Genomic DNA, 18,104 nt, shown 5'->3' with positions numbered 1-18,104 from the left:
CAATGGTAAAATATCTTTCTTTATCATACAGTGCCTTCAGAAAGTATCCACACCCTTTGACCTTTTCCACATTTTGTTGTGTTACAGCTTGAATTTAAAATAGATTAAATTGAGATTGTGTCACTGGCCTACACACACAATACCCAAGAAATGTCAAAGTGGAATTATGTTTTAAGAATTTTTTACAAATACATTTAAAATGAAAAGCTGAAATGCCTTGAGTCCATAAGAATTCAACCCTTTTGTAATGGCAAGCATAAATAAGTGCAAAAATGTGTTTGACAAGTCACAAAACATAATCAATACCAATAAGTGTTTAACATGATTTTTGAATGATTACCTCATCTATGTACCCCACACAAACAATTATCTGTAAGGTCCATCAGTCAAGCAGTGAATTTCAAATAGATTCAACCACGAAGACCAAGGTTTTCCAATGCCTTGGAAAAATCCAATACAACACATTACTGAGTAGCACTCTCCATATTTTCAAGCATAGTGGTGGCTTCACCATGTTATGGGTATGCATGTAATCCTTAAGGACAGGGGAGTTATTCAGGATAAAAAAATTACTGGAATGGAGCTAAGCACAGGCAAAATCCTAGAGGAAAACCTGGTCAGTCTGCTTTTCACCAGACACTGGGAGACAAATTCACCTTTCAGCTAGACAAACTAAAACACAAGGCCAAATATACACTGAAGTTGCTTACCAAGACGACATTGAATGTTCGAGTGGCCTAGTTAAAGTTGACTTAAAATCAGCTTGAAAATCTATGGCAAGACTTGAAAATGTCTGTCTTGACCGAGCTTGAAGAATTCTTTAAAGAATAATGAGCAAATATTTTGCAATCCAGGTGTGCGAAGCTCATAGAGACATACCCAAAAAGAGACTCACAGCTATAATCACAGCCAAAGGTGTTTCTAACATGTATTGACTCAGGGGTGTGAATACTTATGTAAATGAGATATTTCTGTATTTCACTTTTAATAAATTTGAATACATTTCAAAAAATATGTTTGCACTTTGTCATTATGGGGTATTGTGTGTAGATGGGTGAGAAAAAAAAAAAAAAAAAAAATCAGGCTTTAACAACAAAATGTGGGTTAAGTCAAGGGGTATGAATACTTTCTGAAGGCACTATGTAATCATCTTTCCTGGCAGGCCTACGTTTCACAGTCGGGAAGCTAGCGAGCTCTGTGTTGAATTTAACCTGGATGAGTTGTGATGCTGCCACCAACTATTATAAATGGCTCCCGCGCCCAGTGCAGGACAACCCGATCCCAAGAAAGGCATTCACTTTGAAATCCAGGGGAGCCTGTTGGTAGGTATTTCAGAAATCGGCCTGCGCAAGAGAGAATCTCAGATGTCTGCTTAGGGAGCACAAACACTTGCCAAGTCTGTCTGGGTGTAATACTTCAGGAGAGTTTCAGGAAGGAGGGACGCATGTTTTTCCTTTATATGGTTCCTAGGCTTCATATTTGTTTAATGGCTGTGGGTGTATTTTCCAGCGGTAGGAACAGAAGAGAACAGAGGGGCTGTGAATGGGTTGGTACTGGGATCCCTACACAGTTGCTGCGAACAGTACTATCTCTCTTCCCTGAGTTGACTATGATGCCATTAACTGTCTATCCGTCTTCAAGAGGCTAGAGGATAACATCAACAGCTCCTGCACACACAGCTCAAACCTGGAGCACTAAGAGAAGTGGACCTTGGAAACTATGAGTATATCCTAATGAAACCCTAAATTCTTCCCTATATAGTGCAATACTTCTGACCAGGGTATATAGGGGTCTGGTCAAAAGTACTATACTATGAAGGGATTAGGGTGCCATTTGGGACCGAGACTATGTGAGATCCTTCTCTAAAACAAGTCAATTCAATTAGTGTTTAAAGATCAAGATGTTTTCTGAAGAGGATAATTCAACACACGAACACATTTGGCCCCCGAAGCACAACAAAACATAAACATTTAGTTCAGGGGCCAAACTTTTGACCGGTAATGAAAGTTAGAGTTGAGAATTGAATACCTATCTTGAGAGTCAAGTTAGGCTGGGGTGATGGATACAGACAAAACCAAACTTCAACAGAATATGATGCATCATAATTAAATACAGAAGGATACAAATAACCCAGCTACAATAATACAGAATAGTGTTAACTGCAAGGTTATTAAAGTAAACAAAAACTAAAATAAAACATTTAATTGGAAAAACTATTTAGGAAACGGAAATAAAATTAAGAAAAACTAAAACTATACTGAAAAAAATATAAACACAACATGCAAATATTTTACTGAGGTACAGTTTATAAGGAAATCAGTCAATTAAAATTAATTCATTAGGCCCTAATCTATGGATTTGACATAACTGGGAATACAGATATGCATCTGTTGGTCACATGTACCTTTGAAAAATAAATATGAGCGTGGATCACACAACCAGTCAGTTATGGTATGACCATCATTTGCCTCATGCAGAGTGACATTTCCTTTGCATAGAGTTGATCAGGCTGTTGATTGTGGCCTGTGGAATGTTGTCACACTTCTCTTCAATGGCTGTGCGAAGTTTCTGGATATTGCGGGAACTGGAACACACTGTCGTACACGTCAATCAAACATGCTCAATGGGTGACATGTCTGGTGAGTATTAAAGCCATGGCAGAACTGGGACATTTTCAGCTTCCAGGAATTGTGTACAGATCCTTGCAACATGGGGCCGTTCATTATCACGCTGAATCATGAGGTGATGGTGGCAGAGGAATGGCACAACAATGGGCCTCAAGATCTCATCACGGTATCTCTGTGCATTCAAATTGTCATCGATAAAATTCAATTGTGTTCGTTGTCCGTAGCTTATGCCTGCCCATACCCACACTGCCACCATGGGGCACTCTGTTCACAACATGGACATCAGAAAACCGCTCGCCCCGTCACAAAGCAATACACATGGTCTATGGTTATGAGGACACTGCAAAATTCTCTAAAACGACATTGAGGCAGCTTATGGTAGAGACATGAACATTACATTCTCTGGCAACAGCTCTAGTGGACATTCTTGCAGTCAGCATGCCAATTGCACGCTCCCTCAGAACTTGAGACATCTGTGGCATTGTGTTGACAAAACTGCACATTTTAGAGTAGCCTTTTATTGTCCCCAGCACATCATGCTGTGTAATGATCATGCTGTTTAATCAGTTTCTTGATATGCTATACCGGTCAGGTGGATGGATTATCTTGGCAAAGGAGAAATGCTCCCTAACACTAATAATGATAGAGAAATAAGCTTTTTGTGCATATGGATAATGTCTGGGATCTTTTATTTCAGCTCATGAAACATGAGACCAACACTTCACATGTGTTTATATTTATGTTCAGTGTATATCCTCCTGATTCCAAACAGGAAGTACCAGTGACACGCTCAATTATGGAAGTGGTCTGATGAAGCGGATGCTAAGCTAAACTGTTTCGCTAGCACAGATTGGCATATGTTCTAGGATTCATCCGATGGCATTGAGGTGTTCACCACATCAGTCACCGGCTTGGTGATATTGATTACAGGAAACATCAGCACTGAGCTAAAAGGTTAGAACTGCCGCTTTCAAGGAGCGGGACACTAATCCGGACGCTTATAAGAAATCCCACTATGGCCTCCGACGAGCCATCAAACAGGCAAAGCGTAATAACAGGACTAAGATTGAATCCTACTACGCTGGCTCAGACGCTTGTCGGATCTGGCAGGGCCTGGAAACTATCACAAATTACTAAGGGAAACCCAGGTACGAGCTGACCAGTGATGCAAACTTACAGCATCAGACAAGCTAAATGCATTCTATGCACGCTTCGAGGCAAGCAACACTGAACCATGCATAAGATCACCAGCTGTTCCGGACAACTGTGTGATCATGCTCTCCATAGCCAATGTGAGTAAGACCTTAAAAACAGTTTAACATTCACAAGGCCAGACGGATTACCAGGACACGTACTCAGATCATGCGCTGACCAGCTGGCAAGTATCTTCACTGACATTTTCAACCTCTACCTGACCCAGTCTGTAATACCTACATGTTTCAAGCAAACCACCATATCCCCTGTTGCCAAGAACACCAATCTAACTTGTCTAAATGACTATCGCCCCGTAGCACTCACATCTGTAGCCATAACATGTTTTGAAAGGCTGGTCATGGCTCACATCAACACCATCATCCCAGACACTCTGGACCCACTCCAATTCGTATACCGCCCGAACAGATCCACAGATTAGAGGTCTTCAAGGATCCACCTGTACCCGAATACCCAAGACCCGGTCAGGTACCCGAGCGGGTCCAGATCCAGAATTCTAAATAATGTCACAGGTCTGGGTCGGATCCGATATGATTGTTACGGGTATGTTTAATTTTAACTCAGACTGAGTTATGGCTGAACTGACTTGTTCAGAAGGGCATATACAGATCCGAACAAGACTGTGGTACTAGAGAGAGCGAGAGAGACATTTATAATTTATGCTGCTGCTCTTGCTTTTCACGAGAGGGGAGCGTGGCACATGTAGCTTGTTGTTGGCCAATAAGAAGTCAAAGCGGCAATAGGCTACAGTCAGACCCTAGCCCCGTGTGTGGCAAAAGTTAGGAGCTATCTAATCAACGAAAGATAGTTGTACAGAAATAAGAGCCAAGAGGTAGGCTGCTACTTAATATTCTAAATGTTTTTTGTAACTGTAGGAGAAAGCGCAGCTTAAATAGCTTCTCCCGGTTTGATGCAGTCAAGACCGGTAGTACGCAATCATAATTGATGATAAATAACCTAGCTATGGCAGCTATTAGTCTACTATAGCGCGAGTCAGCTTGGTTGGTTAGTTGCCGTCTCTTGTCTCTCCCTCCTCCTCCGTGTCACTTGCTCACAGTACGGCCCCTCACCTACCTGCTAGAGCAGCACCTCTCTCCCTCTCGCGCTGTATCAGTTCTGGTTAATAAAGTAGCTAAAAAAAAGTAATCTTCTGTTGCTTCCCTCACCTAATATATATTTTTTTACAGTATATTCGGAAAGTATTCAGACCCCTTGACTTTTCATGTGCCTTGTACTGAAGCGTGGCTTCCGTCTGGCCACTACCATAAAGGCCTGATTGTTGGAGTGCTGCAGAGATGATTGTCCTTCTGGAATGTTCTCCCATCTCCACAGAGGAACTCTGGAGCTCTGTCAGAGTGACCATTGGGTTCTTGGTCACCTCCCTGACCAAGGCCCTTCTCCCCTGATTGCGCAGTTTTGCTGGGCGGGCAGCTCTAGGAAGAGTTTATGCTCTGACATGCACGGTCAACTGTGGGACTTTATATAGACAGGTGTGTGACTTTCCAAATCATGTCCAATCAATTGAATCAGGATGCATTGAGGCTCAATTTCGAGGTTCATGGACAAAGGGTCTGAATACTTATGTAAATAAGGTATTTCTTGTCATTTTGTCATTATGAGGAATTGTGTGTAGATTGATGAAGTGTTTTTATTTATCAATTTTAGAATAAGGCTGTAACGTAACAAAATGTGGAAAAAGTCAAGTGGTCTGAATACTTTCCGAATGCATTGTACAGTATATGTATGCATATCATGTCTGGGTGGGAAAGCCCCAGGTCCATTTCGGAATGGGTCCAACTTCTGAACCCTGTGAAAACCTTTAACACATATTATGCAATCTCTATTGCACTCCACACTGCCCTCTCCCACCTGAACAAGAGGAACACCCATGTGAGAATGCTGTTAATTGACTACAACTCAGTTCAACACCATAGTGACCTCTAAGCTAACAACCCTGGGACTGAACACCTCCCTCTGCAACTGGATCCTGGATTTCCTGACGGGCCGCCCCCAGGTGGTGAGGGTAGGCAACAACACGTTGACCCTCAACACGGGTGCATGCTTAGTCCCTCCCTGTACTCCCTGTTCACCCACGACCGTGTGGCCGCGCACGACTAACGGCATCATTAAGTTGACACGACGGTGGTAAGTCTGATCACCGACGACAACGAGACAGCCTATAGAGAGGCGGTCAGAGACCTGGCAGTGTGAAGCCAGAACAGCAACCGCTCTCTCTCAACGTCAGCGAGACAAAGGAGCCGATTGTGGACTACATGAAACGGAGGGAAGAGCACGCACCTATTCACATCGACAGGGCTGTAATGGAGCGGGTCCAGAGCTTCAAGTTCAGTTTCCACATCACTAAGGATCTACCATGGTCCACACACACCAATACAGTCTAGACTGGCTGCATCACCTCTTGGTATGGCAACTGCTTGACATCCGACCGCAAGGCACTACAGAAAGCTATCTGCATTGACCCCTTCGGTACTGGTACCCTGGGTATATAGCTAAGTTATAGTTACTCATTGCAAATTTAAAATAACATGTTATTACTTTTCTATTATTTTTCAGTGTTCTTTCTCTCTGCAATGTTGGGAAGGGCCCTTAAGTAAGCATTTCACTGTTAGTCTACAGCAGTGTTTACGAAGCATGTGACAAATAGTTGTATTTTATTCAAAACTCCTGCCGGTGCCAGAGTAAATGGGTTGATTGCTTTGCAAATGGATACAGCAACCCAGAAAGTTATGACATTCTGAAAGAGGCATGAAAAATAACCCTGTGTGTGTAGATGAATGGAGCATGAAAGGACTGACTGCTTCATTTATGAGCATTTCAGCCAGCTTCTGTCACCCCTCCTTCAACAAGGCACAGCATGCATTGCTCAACCTCCATCGGATTTAGCATCCGCACACCGGAGATGTAATTGACTGCACATTGGACGCATGGGACATACCAGAGGAGAAGATCCTTCTCGTCCTAACTGACAACAGGGCGAACATAGTCAAGGCTATCAAGCTGTTACACAACAGGCAAAAGAATACCCATGACCAACAACAACCAGAGCTGGCCATCGCTTTGAACTGCACGGCAGACAATTATCTTTTTAAATCTAAGTCACATTAAGATTATAATTTAAAATGTATAACTTCCCCCCAGTGACAAGAAGTGACATCCCCAAAAAAACACTATTGGCTAACACGTAAATGGATCCTAGCCTCCCACACATATGCTACTTTCTGTCCCTAACATTCAAATTGAAACTAAATAATATAAAAACAGAAATTATTTTAGAATACTCAAACTAAATGAAAATAGTAAATGAAGTCTGAAAACGGAAACTAAACTGGAATAGAAATAAAAACAAATAGAAAATCAAAACTATAATAACCTTGTTTCACTGTGTTAAGTTGAAATTCTACTAGATCAATTGTCAACGCCATGCTTACATTCTTATTTTATTGTAACCTTATAAAATACAGCATTCAAGGGGGTTTCCCCTGACGTTCAATATGTGGAGCAGTTAAATATGAAAAATAAACACTGTGTGTGTGATCTGGACGTGGTACAGAGACACATGAGCCTTCAGCAGCAGAGCAGCCAGACTTGTGAAATGGTGGTCCTCTGATCGGCCGCCCTCAGGCTGAGAGGGAAGGCAGTAGCAGAACTATTATAATGCGTCCCAAATGGCATCCCATAGGGCTCTGGTCAAAAGTAGCGCACTATATAGGAAATAGGGCGCCATTTGGGGGACACACACACACAATAACTCACACCCCCTGTCTAGCTGATCTGTTCAAGAGGGTTCTGAGTACAGAGAAATTTGTATTCCTCCCCCTTCTCATATCATCCTACACTTTTCATAGAAATGGACCTGGTTTTAGTTGGTCAGTCCTGTGGGTGCAAAGCCTTGAAAACAGGAAGTCACCCCCCTCTAGTGGGTAAATGGGCATAACTGGACGGTGATGACTGGTACGAAAAGGGTTGCAAAATTCCCTTAACTTTCCCAGAATTCCCGGGGTTTCCAGAAATCCTGGTTGGAAGATTCCCAGAATCAGGAAGTATTCCAGAATCCTTCAACCATGATTTTTGGAAAACTTTTGCAACCCTACTTACTGCAAGGGGAGATGATAGGCTCTCTCACCGTTTAGGAGCCAGGAGATGTTAGGTCGAGGCTTTCCATCCACTGAGCACTGCAGAAGGAAGTCCTGGCCCTCACTCACTGAACATCCCTTCAGGACTGTGCTGAATGCCGGGGGCTTGCCCTCCAGCCGTGGGTCTGCAGGGGAGGGAGTACACAGATAGTGTATTAACATTTACAGTATATTACATTGTATTGGAGCCTTGCAGTACATTTAAAATGAGGGAATGTGTGGTAACGGTCAGTCTAAGAGTGACAAATGTGTTATTTGCATCGGGGGGTGCATCGTGATTCTGCACCCTTCTCCCAAAGTGTGCACTCCCATCTTAGATTTAACAATGCTGGAAATGCCCTCCAACCAAAGCGTATACCAATCCAAAGCTTTTATATCGATGACGGGGAGTGTGCTAGTGCACACTTTGGGAGAAGTGGGCGAAATCGGGACGCAGACTGGGTATCTGACAAGATGCAATTTTCCTTCTTTCCAATAGATGGCATAGGTAGACAAGAACTGTTACAGTGATTCCTAAAGGATGCTCACTCCCAACAAATATATACTGCTCGTCTCAAGCAAAACAAACTGAATCTGCATAGTGTTTGGCACGGTTCTGAATTAGAGAAAATAAACGCGATAAAAATGCCAGACTCTCCCCTTTTGTTGCAAATTGAATCACTGTCGACTGGTGCCAGTCTGTTAAGTCCAAACAAAAACAACTAGACAAGATATCAAAACCTCTCCAAATCCTCCACTAAAATAGTTTCACTTTGATTATCATTAAATAAACAAGCAACTTTTATTTGGTTACAGACAGACGGCTTATAAGGACATGCAACAGTCTCGTTTCCAAATACAACGGTCTCGTTTCCAAATACAACGGTCTCGTTTTAGATTAACTCAGGACTGTAGCTGAGGAATGGACTTAACCTCAATGTGCTCACTTATCCTGCCTTCATCATTACCATGTTTTGATTGAGACAGCCAGGGGAAAGGAATTAGACGCTTTTTTACCCAAAGGCAGAGCTGGGGACTAGAAACTGCTCAAAACTATTACACTTTCACAACCATCGACCTGTTCACTGAAAAGGAGTAATGTAATGAGCCTACACAACAAGGGCCTTAGTTCACCATATTAAAGCAAAATGTACTTATTTACAGTAAACTGCATCCCAAGCGGCAACCTATTCCCTATATAGTGCCTTACTTTTGACCAGGACCCATAGGGCTCTGGTCAAAAGTAGTGCACTATATAGGGAATAGGGTGCAATTATAGGGTGCAATTTGGGATGCATCCTAAGTACTTACTTTTGACACTGAGGATCCAAGTAGAAGAAACCTTCCCAGTGCTGGTGGTCATGGTGCATCCATAAGTTCCACTGTCCCTCTTCTGGACGTTGGTCACAGTGACGATGTGTGTGTTGCCGTCCTGCTGGAAGGTCAGCCCTGCTCTGGGTCTCAAAGGGAGGCCATCTTTAACCCAGCTCAGGCCAGGCACAGGAGAACCTGAGACTGGAAGAACACATCAACAGTCAATCTAATGGGATAAACATGCAACAATGAAGTAGCTATTAGTGAACATTGTCCAAGTGGCCTATTAAAATGTCAAAAACATCTAAAGTTGGGAATGTGTTGGGAAGGTCTTGTACTCGGATTTCTCGGATTAAATATAGAATTCATATAAAAAACATCTGAAAACATGGAATCGCAAAATGTTTTGAATCACCTTGGCATTTGAATGTGACTGGGGTCCCCTCCGTAGCATCCTGGCTCTGAGGTACAGAGTCAAATTTGGGTTGAGTTCCTGCAGTCACTGCTGCCCTCTCTGACCTGCTCTCTCTGGCCTGCCTTCTGGTCTCTCTGGTGGGCTCTGGAGACGGCTCTGGGACTCCCTTTGGGGGGGGTTTCACCAGATCTCTTGTATCCCTCTCAGGAGCTCTGCTTTGGGGGTGAGGGCTGGTCCTTGCAGCACCATGGCCTCCCAGGTGGTGCTGCAGGGTTGTGGAGCTGGCAGCCTTGGGGGGAGAGACGCCAGGCTTTCTAGGGGCTTTGTCTGGCAGGTCCGCAGGAGGCTTGGGAGAAGTCATGACGGTGGTCTTGGGGGAGGCTGCGCTGGTCTTCCATGCTGGAGTTTTGACGATCACCTCTGTGCTGTCTTTGGTCTCCCTGGTGAGAGCGGTGAGTCTGGTCTCAGTCCCGTCTCCTGTTTTGGTAGGTGATCGTTGGTCTGCGAGCAGGCCATTACTTGTGGGCTTGACTTCAGGTGAGTCAGTTGTCTTTGGGACAGGTGCTACCAGAGCCGAGGGACCTAGGCTGTAGAAGTAGTAACATATGACATTGTCAAAAGATTGAATACCTCACTGTGAAGAAATTGGGGAAATATTTTCTAGAAATTCAGCCAACTCACGAAAACGCTTACTCATGTAGTCACACAGTAATATCACTATGCAGGGAATTTTATGAGATACATACTCACATGCCGGGGTCACTGCCTGAACCTAAAAAGGAATGGATAAACACTGAATTTCCCCTCTCAAATACGAATCAACATTTCCGAAATAAACTCGGTATTCAGAACTGGCACTGCTGAGGATTTACTGTGACGTTAAACGGCACCCTATTCCCTATTTAGTGGGCCCAAGTCAAAATAAGTGAACTACAAAAGGGAAGAGGGTGCCATTTGGGACACTGCCTGTGTGTTGACGGCTGATTGCTGAATAACAGGCTGTGTGATTGGCTGCAGTGTCCTACCCTGAACGATCAACTCCGCTGTAGCCGTGGCCTTCCCAGCACTGTTGGCCACAGAGCAGGTGTACATTCCTGCATCGTCCACACACACGTCTCGGATCTCCAGGAAGTGGATTCCGGACTTCTCAAACATGTTGAAGTGGGGAGAAGCATGGAGCTCTTCATCTCCCTGTGACAACCATCCATCACAGAGAAAGTGGAAGAAAGAAAGGGAGAGAGAGAAAGAGAGTGAAGTCAGAAATTCAGAGATGAAGACTCACCATTCTCCATCTTTGAAAGACAGAATGTCTCCTCTATACCATCTAGAGTTGCAAAATTCAGGTAACTTTCCCCAAATTCTCAGGTTTCTAAAAATCTTGGTCAGATTTCATACTTTTTCCCTCCTAATTCCAAGAACATTACAACTTGGATTTCTGGAAAACCTGGGAAAAGTTACATAAGTTGCCAAACTTTCTCTGTTCCATCTCACTTTGAGCCAGGTAACCAGGGGCTGTGGACGTCCTGTGATTTTGGCCGAGAATTTGCCAGTCTGTCCCATTCTGACAAAAATACGTGAGGGTTTTGTCACAAACTTGGGGGGGCTCTCCCCCCAAATACTGGGCCTGCTCTCCACCGCTGGACCTCCAAACCGCCCGCTGGAGTCAGAGAAAACACAATGACTCACTACCTTATCGTCCAAAGATGTGTCTGCTCAATACCATCACTTGAACAAACACATTACATTTGAATAATGACTTAATATAGCAATATGACTGATTGGCTATATTTTTAACACCAACATAAAACATATCTGCATTATTCTAAATATAAAAATACAAGATTAAACATCTCATGGAACAAATATTCCGGTTTTACAGATGGAACAGGATAGGAAGGTTAATTTAAAAAAGAGAAATCATACCACCATGTGCAAAGAAGGAATGTGTCCCAAATGGCACCATATTCCCTATATAGTGCCCTACTATTGACCAGGGCCCCATAAGGCTTTGGTCAAAAGTACTGCACTTTGTAGGGAATAGGGTGCCATTTGGGACACAACAAAAGACATCTTACCCTGTTTTACTGGAGCAGGGGAGGCTGTATTTCTTCCCCGTATTCCCTGAGAGAAAACATGCCTCAGATAATGAATTTTTAAAAACAAAGTATACGTCTCAAATGGCACCCTATTCCCTATGTAGTGCCCAGAGCCCTGGTCCAAAGTAGTCAACTATGTAGGGAATAGGGTGCCATTGGAGAGACAGCCATAGAATATATCGCTGGTGCAATTACAGCAGCACGTAAATGAATGTGCAGTGTTGCAGAATGCTTCATATCCCAGTCCAATGCCTTGTAAGATATGTTTGTCCTGCTACTTGTTAGAAAGGGCATGCTCCATATGTTAATGTTTAGTGAGCCTGAGGTGCCTAAATAGCTGTTTATGATCTTGGAAAGCTGAACAAAATGTGGAGGATGTCTGAATGTTTCCATACTTCTCCCTGGAAAGCAGTAGGTGCATAATGTTACCTAAGTATCCACAGTGTAACTATCGGAAACGGAAAGAAACAGCTGGCATGTCTACACCAAGGAATAGAAAATCTAAGTGTGCTAACACCACTTATGCTAACAGGACAGTATAAATCCACAATGGCCCCCTATTCCCCATTTACTGCACTACTTTTGACCAGGGCCTACGGGGCTCTGGTCAAAAGTAGTGAACTATATAGGGAATAGGGGGCCATTTGGGACGAAGCCTCTGGATGGGTTGCTCTAATGACTTCCTTCTGAACGGGAATTAGAAAAGGACATTATCTGCAATAAATCAAAACAAAAAGTGTTCCTTTTGAAGATGATCCATATTTCAACCTTATTCCTATCATTACATTGAGTTAAAACATCACTTGGGCACAGTACAAAAGCAGTATGAAAGCCCGTATTACAGGACGTCTTATATTTTATGGAGCTGAATAAATGTGCTGGTGGTTAAAATACTTGACACAGTCTTGGTTTAATTTCACATGAGCTATTGAGGCCGTGCATTTCTCAGGGTTACTTAGAAGTCTGCTTCCTATGCTACATTTTAAAATGAGCTACAAAGCAAAGCCAGTGGACCCTGCCAAAACATTTGTTGACAGACCATTCAATTATCTCTCTGGTTGGCTGATGGAGAGGGTAAAGCTGTGTTCCAAATGGAAGCCTAGGCTGCCATTTGCGAAACAAATGAAGGAGCTTCTTTACCTTCTACAGTGATCTCCACTGTGACCTGGCGACGTCCGGCATCGTTGACCGCCTCACATGTGTAACGTCCCGCATCCTCCTCCTGGATACCATGGACCACCAGGCTGAAGGTTCCACGGCTACTCTGTTCCATGGCGAAGCGCTCTCCAGCTATCACTGCTTTCCCATTCCTGGACCACGTGACCTGGGGCTCAGGGTGTCCTCTCACCTGGGAATAGATGGATGAGTTTCAGTGGATTTTAACTATACAAAACAGAAGAAAAATCGGGCATCAGTGGTTAATGGTCATGGTTGAAACACAGCCCAACGGTGTGCTACTCATAATCATAACGGTTTCCGTAAGAAATGAGTTTTTTTAACTAGCAGATCAGTTTTTTTCAGGCCACTGACTGACACCAGATCCGTGACAATCCCCATGCCTAGTATGTGTTCACATCCACCATTTTCATTTATCTTCTCAATACAATTGGAGTCAGAGCACAGGAACTCCCTGGGTGTGTGAAACTGACTGAATCTGTGGCCCATAGCCTAATTAAACCTAATTAGACGTTTAAAAAAAATGGACACAGCAAACAATAGGATATTTACAAAAACAAAATGATAAGCATTGATATCAACAATCAGCAAGTGAACTGGAAAGCTACTGATTACTCTTAGCGTTTCCTAATTCCCAGAATACAACAAATACATTACTGCCACAAGTCAAATCAAATCAAATAAATTTATATAGCCCTTTGTACATCAGCTGATATCTCAAAGTGCTGTACAGAAACCCAGCCTAAAACCCCAAACAGCAAGCAATGCAGGTGCAGAAGCACGGTGGCTAGGAAAAACTCCCTAGAAAGGCCAAAACCTAGGAAGAAACCTAGAGAGGAACCAGGCTATGAGGGGTGGCCAGTCCTCTTCTGGCTGTGACGGGTGCAGATTATAACAGAACATGGCCAAGATGTTCAAATGTTCATAAATGACCAGCATGGTCAAATAATAATAATCACAGTAGTTGTCGAGGGTGCAGCAAGTCAGCACCTCAGGAGTAAATGTCAGTTGGCTTTTCACAGCCAACTGTAGCCTGTTTAATTATCCCGGTCTTCTGTTTTCCAACAAAACCTAATTTCCACAACTTCCTTTCCTCAGTGCATATTGTATTACTCAAGTTCTTAGTCCTTTCTGACATTTCCATTCTCTCAATGCTTTTTGTCCCAGGTCAGTAGCCATCACTAATAACACCACGTGAAGAGTGGAGTACAGGTGCTGAAAGGGCACACGATATAGCAGAGATGAACAGGTACAGAAGCGCTGTGAAACACTGCTCACATCCCCTGTCTATCTGGAGGAGCTTCCCACCTTTCTCCGATTCATTTCACTTCTCGTCGACTTCCATTAAAAAAATATATATAAATCGCACTACAGTTTATTTTCTCTAAAGTCTTTGAAGCATCACAAATCTACAGGCAGAGACCACAGCTAAAAGGACAGCGGATGGGCAATCTCTTTCTCTCCCACTCTGTTTCCACTGGTGGCATGCCAACCATCCTCCCCTTGAACCCCTGAGACTTTGTAAAATACCATTTCAGAGGAGAACCATGGTAAACCCAAACATGAACATTACATGGGTCTCACTCTGCAAACCAATACAAGCCCTTGCACATACTGCATAATTTAAATTAACAGCAAAAAAATGTACATTGTTAACCACTGCAGCTGGTACGCATTTCAGATTGAACATACAAATGAATATGGCTCGACAGCTAGTAGACAGATTGATTCCATATGGAACTCAAAATTTTAAAAAAGCTGCGAGAGTCCAGCTTCTCTCTGTAATCGACCACTCTCATTCCAGTCTGTCAAACTAGCCTCTGTTTCAATAAAATATTACCTCTGCTGTACCCAGTCCTCCTCTGGCTTGCCCAAAAATAGCAGTACTAGGGTTTAAAGTCGTTATTAAATCAAACAGACACTGGCATTTCCTTAAACTCAGCTGCTTGACGTTCAGTGCCACAGAAATTTTCAAGCAGAGTTCAGACTTCTCATTCATAAAACGTATTGTGGTCAACCTCTCGACCTCAAACATCCCAACTGACCAAGTTCACATGTCGAGGATAGGGGAAACAATGGGTTGTTTACACACCGAGTCAAGTTTATACAAACCAGACACAAGTACCATATTGGTTTGTCAAAGGAAAATGGCATCAAAACAAAGGTTGTGACAGGACTATGGATCAATGCACTGGCAGCTGAGGAGAGCCTTGCCTGCTGATCCATCCTGGACATACCGCCGAACTGCCGAAGAGCATCAAAATACCCAAGAATGCAAGAAGACAAGTAAACAGGGAGAGAGGCATATGAGGAACAAAGCAAGGAATATTGTCTCTAGTCCTTTTTGAGTCACGCTACTGGCACCCAATGTATCACCACATCAAGAGTACTACTTGCCATAACAAGGCTAATACTTCTGGGATAAAAGCAGACTTTACAACAAAATCCCCTCATAATGAAGAGAGGAAAATGATCAAAGGGAAGCTGAAGTTTGTTATTTTAATCATGTAAGCAGAGCGATTTATACGGCCACCAGTTCCATGTGAAGCAACTATTTTGATCGCTTGTGTCTTTAGACAAGTCGCTGCTCCAAATCAATAAATGTATCTGATGTTTTCTTGTCGGCTTCTCAAGTGACACCTTATTTCCTATTTAATGCTTTACTTTTGACCAAAGTCCTAGTGAAAAGTAGAGCACTATATAGGAAATAGGGTTCCATTTGGGACGAAGGCCTTGTCCTTGTCCTTTTCATTTCCCCAAAAAATAGGCCTATGGTTTATTTGGCCCAGTAATTCGCTAAGGTCTTGTACAGAGAATTACTTTTCAAGTTCGCATTCTGCAAGACACCTGTAGTGGATTACAGCTGGAGTTGGCCATCTCAGAGACTCAAGAATAATTGTCTGGCTAATTGTCAATGGACGTACAGTACATCAGAACCTATTCTTGTATTCCCACCAAGTTGTGATCGCTACCGCTGGATGGTGTCAGAACAGGTGTACGTCCCAAATGGCACCCTATTCCCTTTATAGTGCACTACTTTTGACCAGGACCCATAGGGCTCTGTTCTAAAGAAATGCACTTGATAGGGAATAGGGTGCCATTTGAGACACATCCCTGTTGTCTTAGACAGAAAAAACAAACTGATAAGTCCACATTTGATGAGGTTGAGTGATTCATAAGTTGATTCTCACAGTGCTGTGAATAGCCACTATCCACATTGTGAGAATCCAACATCATTTAGGGACATGTTAATGTTTAATCCTGAGCTAACATTCCATTGGAGGGGAAACAATTAAGTATTTGACTGCTGTTTCACCATTCAAAAACAACCTGATGTCTTCATCTCATCAACATTGTATTTTTCCTGGCTTCACAGCCATTTTCAAGCCAGACTGCCAAAAGGCTGCTATGAATTACACACGCAAAAGACAATAATCACCAGTGTTTAACTACCGTTCCTAACAACGGTCAGTGGACGGTTGAGACCGCTCTCTGCGTAAAAAGGCCTTCATTGAAGTAGCCAATGTGAACAATGTACGCCATTAAAACCAAATGTAACATTTGAATGTAACCAGCAGCAGAAGAAAGATGGCCGCTTCTCTAACACTGGTCAGAGGAGTCAGCTGAGCGGTGAGTCAGGGTGGAGCCGTGTAGGAGTAGCCTAGAAGTGGTCCACATCTGCTTTCAATAGGCAAGCAGTTTCAACCACCATCAGGTTTCTGGCAGCATACCTTTCACAGCGTTCACATGGAGCCTCCCTCGCATGCTGTTCCCCCTATATTTTCCTACTGGCTCGTAATGATGTAATAATAGAATTCTTTAGGAGGATGAGTTCTACCCTTGGCAGGCCATTACAATGACTGGGAGGCTGGGGAGAGAGGCGCTACATTGACCCGTGGCATGTCAGACGCCTGCCTCCATGCTGGTGGACATTCCTTGTCTTCAGAGGAGCATCCCCTCACATTAAGAACATGCCCCTTGAGCATGACAACAACAACGCCTGCCGGGAAGGAAAAAGCCACGTACGGTCACTGTCAGGCAGCACGACCAGCTGACCTCAAATGGGGACACAGACCTGGTTTGCGATGGACAACTGCACTGTCTACTGTAGAATATAGACACTTACAACTACAGTACTTTTTCACTGCCAATGAACACATGACTTTTTTATTTATATATGTTCCAGGAGAGTCTGTAATTATGCCATATTAATAGTCCTGCAGCCCCACCCAATTACTTATTGTCCATGTCCCAAATGGCACCATATACACACACACGTATACACACTCACACACGTATACACATACTGAACAAAAGTATAAATATAACAATTTCAAATATTTTACTGAGTAACAGCTCATACAGTATAAGGAAATCAGTCAATTGAAATAAATTAATTAGCCCCTAATCTATGGATTTCACAAGACCGGGAATACAGATATGCATCTGTTGGTCACAGTAAGGGCGTGGATCACAAAACCGGTCAGTATCTGGTGTGACCACCAATTTGCCTCATGCAGCGCAACATCTCCTTCACATCGAGTTGATCAGGCTGTTGATTGTGGCCAGTTGTCCCACTCGTCAATGGCTGTGCGAAGTTGCTGGATGTAGGCAGAAACTGGAACACGCTGTCGTACATGTCGATCCAGAGCATCACAAACATGCTCAATGGATGACATGTCTGGTGAGTATGCAGGCCATGGAAGAACTGGGATATTTTCAGCTTCCAGGAATTGTGTACAGAACCTTGCGACATGGGACCGTGCATGATCATGCTGAAACATGAGGTGAGGGTGGCAGATGAACGGCATGACAACGGGCCTCAGGATCTGGTCAGGGTATCACTGTGCATTCAGATTGCCATGGATAAAATTCAACTGTGTTCGTTGTCCGTAGTTTATGCATGCCCATAACATAATCCCACCATGGGGCACTCTGTTCACAACGTTGACATAAGCAAACCGCTCGACCACACGTCTGCCCAGTACAGTTGAAACAGGGATTCATCCATGAAGTGCACACTTCTCCATCGAAGGTGAGCATTTGCCCACTGAAGTTGGTTACGACGCCGAACTGCAGTCAGGTCAAGACCCTGTTGAGGACGACGAGCCCTTAGAGGAGCTTCCTGTGA

At 43.4% G+C, this 18,104-nt stretch overlaps 1 protein-coding gene across 1 annotated transcript in view; it reads right to left on the bottom strand.

Annotated features, from left to right (window-relative positions):
- Positions 1–18,104, bottom strand: part of LOC111974361 (myosin light chain kinase, smooth muscle) — an 89,870-nt gene that overhangs the window by 43,646 nt on the left and 28,120 nt on the right. Inside the window, exons 4-11 of the mRNA XM_024002085.2 lie at positions 12,938–13,145; positions 11,777–11,822; positions 11,193–11,358; positions 10,727–10,892; positions 10,452–10,473; positions 9,702–10,288; positions 9,284–9,487; positions 7,984–8,118 (exon numbers count right to left, since the gene is read on the bottom strand). Coding sequence (XP_023857853.1) covers positions 7,984–8,118; positions 9,284–9,487; positions 9,702–10,288; positions 10,452–10,473; positions 10,727–10,892; positions 11,193–11,358; positions 11,777–11,822; positions 12,938–13,145 — 1,534 coding nt within the window. The remainder of the gene's footprint in view (positions 1–7,983; positions 8,119–9,283; positions 9,488–9,701; positions 10,289–10,451; positions 10,474–10,726; positions 10,893–11,192; positions 11,359–11,776; positions 11,823–12,937; positions 13,146–18,104) is intronic.

This window comes from Salvelinus sp. IW2-2015, linkage group LG2, assembly GCF_002910315.2.
Source record: "Salvelinus sp. IW2-2015 linkage group LG2, ASM291031v2, whole genome shotgun sequence".
Lineage (NCBI taxonomy): Eukaryota > Metazoa > Chordata > Actinopteri > Salmoniformes > Salmonidae > Salvelinus > Salvelinus sp. IW2-2015.
This window is presented reverse-complemented; position numbering and strand designations above follow the sequence as displayed.